At 39.7% G+C, this 5,418-nt stretch overlaps 1 protein-coding gene across 1 annotated transcript; it reads right to left on the reverse strand.

Annotated features, from left to right (window-relative positions):
• Window positions 1–6: 6 nt before the first annotated feature.
• On the reverse strand, window positions 7–3,311 carry LOC127750863 (uncharacterized). The gene is made up of 4 exons (XM_052273470.1): window positions 3,238–3,311; window positions 3,034–3,126; window positions 2,635–2,904; window positions 7–2,326 (listed from the first exon to the last, which is right to left on the reverse strand). The coding sequence occupies exon 4, from the start codon at window positions 2,282–2,284 to the stop codon at window positions 17–19; it is 2,268 nt and encodes a 755-aa protein (XP_052129430.1). The 5' UTR covers window positions 2,285–2,326; window positions 2,635–2,904; window positions 3,034–3,126; window positions 3,238–3,311; the 3' UTR covers window positions 7–16.
• Window positions 3,312–5,418: the final 2,107 nt, after the last annotated feature.

A 5,418-nucleotide genomic window follows, 5' to 3' on the forward strand; every position in this document is an offset into this window, starting at 1 on the left:
AAAAGTGAAATATTATCTAATAAAGATTACAAATATTTGGCATAGGACTAACAAAAGTACCGTGAGGAAATCTTGAGTACACACACACAGTTTTGAGATTACTAACTGGCACAATTTGCAAGTCTCTTTCCTCATAGACAACCCTCCTCACTGCCTGTTTATTTAGAGGCAATTCCACTCCCTCTGGAAACTGGTACATGCTTTCACACTGAAAGTGATTTATGGTAGCATATCCTGTATGCGAATTAACTTCCATTAAAAGTTTCTGAATTTTCACAATACTACCATCTTGCAGTTCTGCAACAACATTGCAAGTCCTACTTTTCTTTTTGGAAGCACTTGTAAAAACACATTTGTCTTTGATAATTTTCTTATATTCTACACATCTTTTGGGATCAAGAGATATTTGTGTGCACAGCCATGACTCTCGAGGAGATGGCTGAAATTTGACACACTTTCCCATAAAGTTACAAGATGGAGTGAACACACCTTTTTTCAAGAGCTGTTTGGAACGTAGAGAATCACAGAACACCTTTGTTTCAATGCTTGAAAATTCTTCTCGTATTACATCCAGAGCACACTCTTGCCACAAATTCCTGTGTATCTGGTTTGGGATTCCTTTAGCAGCCTTTATCTTTCTCTTCAGGGCACCATTGCCATCTTCAAAGGCCATTCCAGAAATTGCCCATAGTGGACCCCACCTTAAGACATGTTCAGCAAGATGTGTTAAAAGATGACAGTTGAAAGTTAATTCTTGCTCCCCATACAACTCATGTATATCACAACAGAAATGGCAAAGAAGAGTCCGAGCTACATTACAATCATGTACAGTGACGTCATTCCTAAGCAGAAGGTGAAGCGCTTGCACCAAGAGATTCCAATGCTTCAAATACTTAGTTTGAATCAATCCTTGTACTGAAGGAATACTATAGAATAGAAGAAAGTTTTCAGATTCCTTAGCATTCCATTTGATGCGTTCTTCCAAGATTCGAGGGAGTCTTCTTACTTCAATGGGTGGTCGCAAACTCTGCAGTCTCTCGTTAAGAAGTTGAAGCTTGTCTTCTCTGTCATTTCCTTTCTTACTTAACATTGAGTGCCAAATGGATGCGTAATTTCTGACTATACCAAGGTAAACACAATGAGCATGTTCCAAAATAAATCCATCCACTGGGTCAAAACTGTCACACTCAGCAAGTGGAGTTACACCCTTAACTCCTTTGAAAAGGGCAGCTCTTTCAAGTCGATCAACAGGGAATCGCTGTCGTGCAGAAACAGCAGCAGTGAAGGCAATGCCATTGTCAAGCAAGTTCCTGCAGGTACGTAGATGTGGACGTTCTGGCATCATTGGATACCTTACAGCACCAAACATGTAAACGCCAGGTATTTCACACCAATTACAAGAGTAATATCCACCATGAGTGCTGATGAATTGCACAGCTCCTCTTGCACCACTGTCAACACAACATCCAAGAAGATGTGCCTCCATTTTCCACTCTGTTTCCACATTGATATTAATTGTGAATCCATAAGACATCTCTGTCAGTTTTCTAGCAAATGGTGTGAGAAATAATTTCATGTTAGGTTGAGATTTTCCAAACCATAATCCGCCTAAAAGCAGATTTGAAAATCTTGGTCCTGGTGGTAACTCATTGATCATCACAAAAATGGGCCAAATTGACAAAGCTGAGCTTTTGAAAATTGGACTTCCATCCGTACAAACTGTTAAAGAAATTACCTTGACTTCTTCCTTAGTATCAAAATCTTTTGCAAAACTCTTATACACAGATCCATCATACACATCTGTAAAATGGCCAGCTTCCCTTTCTAATGCAAAACTTGGCTTAAATAACTGAACTCCCGATTTGAATACTTTTTTCAGCACAATTTCAAGTTGGGTGACTAGATTGAAAATAACAAAGTGTTCTACCTTTTCATTTTTTTCTTTGTCTGCTTCTTCCATACTATCATCTGTATCTTCTTCTGGTTGACACCTTGCACATTTTAAATCTGTGGCTTCTTGAACAATACCAAAGTCATGTTTACACTTAGGACAATAATAATGCTTCTCAATCCCCATGTCAATCCTGAGAAGTTTGTCCATAAGAAATTTTGATGTTGGCAGCACAGGAGTAGCAAACAGAGAATTTACTAAGTTGGCACTGTCAATAAATCCTTTAACAGTGTCAGAATTTTGTTTTGCCATTTCTAGTACCATTAGTAACGCATTTCCTCTTGTTGCCACTACAGGGGCATTAATTCTAGCTGAGTAATTTTCCCGTAACATCAATTTAAAGTTTTGTACAGGGAGTGCATCTGGTGGATTTACCTGAAAACCAGAAGCAAGGATCAGTGACAAATATTTGCAATACAAAAAGAATAGAAAGATAGGGATGTAAACTAAAATATCAAGTGACCATTTATCAAATGACTGCTCAAAAAAACTATGAGATGCACCATGTACTTCTAAAATGTGAAAATAACAACACAAACTGCTACAGATTTTACTTAATTTGTTATATCAGTATAGATTGCAATAATATGATTTAAAATAATTTTTGGCCCAGGGTATTACAAGTTTAATGTTTCATTTCTTATCAAAATAATGTTAGTTGTAGTATATATGAAACAACTCACAGCAAGCTCTCGATGGTTATCATGATCATCATCTCCACTATTATTATTGTCGTCGTCCTCCTCCTCTTCCTCTTCCTCTTCCTCTTCCTCCTCCTCCTCCTCCTCCTCATCATCATCATCATCACTTCTAATAGAAAAACCATGGCTTTCATTATCACTGTTGGAGGGGTTGCTGTGTTGTTCATTATTCTCAGTGGAAGGATTGCTTTCATTATCCTCTCCGTTACTAGAGCCACCATGGTCACTAGAGCCACCACCATGGTCATCTATCTGCAAATGAAAGGAAAAAGAAATTTAATTGACTACAACAGGGAAGTGTAAAGGGAAAAAAAACATTTTATGAGTTTACATGCTTAGCAAATGAAAAACTAAAGTTAATAAAGTGTATGGCTTACTAACAAAGTGATTGTCTGGTGCCTCAGTCTCAGATAAATATCCAGGTGATTTCTGAGCTGCATCTCTAGATGGTTGATTGACAATGTTTACATTGGCCTGCAAGGGAAAAAAAGAATACAAATTAGGAGGGACAAAAAAATATTGATACCAAAGTAAAGGTTCCTGAGAATAAGGCTCAGCAATTTCTGTTCATACTTCTATACATACCACAATTATAGTTTGTTCTTTGTGTAACAATCTGTGATCTAGTCGGCATGAGGCTGCAGATTCAGGGTTTAGAAAAAACTAAAAAAGAAAAAAAGTAAAGTTATTGTTTTCCATTAAAAATTAAAAATAGCAGAGTTGTTGTATAACTTAAACTTACCATATCTTCTGCACTTGTTGCTTGATTGGTTGTTCCATCATGAGAATTTGAATGGTTATCTTTGCCGTTCGCTTGCTCAGTTCTTCCATCATAAGAATTTGCACTTTCTCGTTCAGTCCCTTCATCTGAGCTGTTTTCAGAATCATTCCTGATATGCTATAAAAATAAACAATTTTAAGAGATGCCAATAGTGGCCTTGCAGTCATTTAAAAATGGGAAAAGTTTGAAATAAAACTTGCTTACTTGTCCTGATGATTGAGTATTGTTGCTCCTAGCAGTACTTCCTTGACCTCCAACTCGAAGTCCCTGTAAACATGTAAACCATTTGTATTACACAGTTGAAACACTTCGTTTTTTATCTAGTTGCTCAAGCTACACATAAAAGCCACAGAGTGCATAAAAAAGTTACGTGTACATGTAATCAACTTCAAAACAAACAAATATTATTTATCTCATGGGTACACTTTTAGCACACCGGAGATTCAGAAGGACTGAGACAGATATAAAATGAGATTTAAAGGTGTATCCTGCTTTAACAAGAACATTTCTAGAGTAATTAACTAGTTAAAGGATGCATCCATATAGGTAAACAAAAGTGAACTTGTGCAGTGATATGAAACCTAACCTAGAGCACTCCATCACCACCTGAAATTCTACAGAGAAATGAGGTGATGGCAAACTGCAGCCTTTATTGATTTTTGATTAAATCATAGCAATATTCCACACAAACAAACGTACCTGCTCCGAATTGCGGTAGTACTTTCTTGTAGAGGAAGGAACATGGTGACCTCCTCTGTTTTTAACGTACAGCTTGTAGGGTCCTCTTTTTCGGCGTGTCCCTTGTGGCGGAGTGCCCTCCATATAAACAATGTAATTACAGAAGTTGGAATTATTTTGTTTTGTACTAATTTTTTTGTAAGAAAAGTTATTCACTGCATGAACATTTTGGCAAGCAGCTGACCTTGATGCAAAGCAGTCCGAATGGAGAAGACAGTTCGAAAATGTAGACGAGGACTGCCAACGTACACACTAAAAAGGAATGAATGGACTTCCACAGGTTTAAAGGGGGGCGAAAACAGTATTTTTTAATTTAACAATTTGATACTAAAGAAAACCAGAAATATGATACTAGGCAAAAGGAATAAATGAGGTTTAAAATTATTTTAAAATAACTTGACCAGACATCTGATTTATGGCGGGAGTGACGCGATTGTCTTGTAGACGACACAAAATTCTATTTCAGCTATTTTAGGGAGAAAAAGCATCCTACCACCATATAATTAGTGGCGGACATTTAGCCTAACTGTAGAAGACTATAATACTGTGCGTTGTAGGCTCGGCAAATGCCCACCACTAGAGAAATCTTCGTTTGCATCGAGAGGGCTTCTTCGCCTCGGAGGTCGGGGAAGGTACCATAGGAAGACCTCGAGATGATAGCCAAAATCAAAACAGGCATTTTGACTCCATCTCAGAAACGGTGAAACGGATTAACTTCAAATTTTGACAGAAGTTCAAGGTAGTGAATTCAAGTAAGTTCACAAAATTTCAGCTCAGTCGGATCATCGGGTGCCAAATAGAAAGGGGTTGAACAACCAAGGGGTCGGCCCTAAATGACGTTCTGCTTCAAACTTTATAATATTTCTAGAGCTAGCCGGGGCTAACTAGCGGACCACAGGCCAAACTACGAGATTGGGGAGGTGCTCTAACACGAGGACGGCGAAAAGCACGCCAACCCCGTCCCCGTCCCGACCCCCGGCACCAAGGTAGACATGGTATTATCCACCAAGACCGCGGCACCGAGCAGTACTCCTCGCGCAGCGCAGAGGCCACCCGCGGCCTTGCTCCTGTCCACGTCAAGGAGGTCGCGGACGGCGACGCACGCCCGGCCCCGGCCCGTCCTCCGGCACCTCCTGCTCCAGGTCAAAGAGGTCAAGGAGGGCGAGGCGCGCCGGCTCGTCCTGGCCTCCAGCACCCAGCAGTGCAGCTGGAGGTGCGGAGGGCGCCCGCGGCCTGCTCCTGCTGCA

The sequence above is a fragment of the Frankliniella occidentalis genome, unplaced genomic scaffold, assembly GCF_000697945.3.
Source record: "Frankliniella occidentalis isolate FOCC.00 unplaced genomic scaffold, Focc_3.1 Scaffold274, whole genome shotgun sequence".
NCBI lineage: Eukaryota > Metazoa > Arthropoda > Insecta > Thysanoptera > Thripidae > Frankliniella > Frankliniella occidentalis.

Excerpts from the sequence above, each read along its gene's own strand:
- LOC127750863 (XM_052273470.1), bottom strand. The coding sequence starts at position 2,284 with ATGTTACGGGAAAATTACTCAGCTAGAATTAATGCCCCTGTAGTGGCA.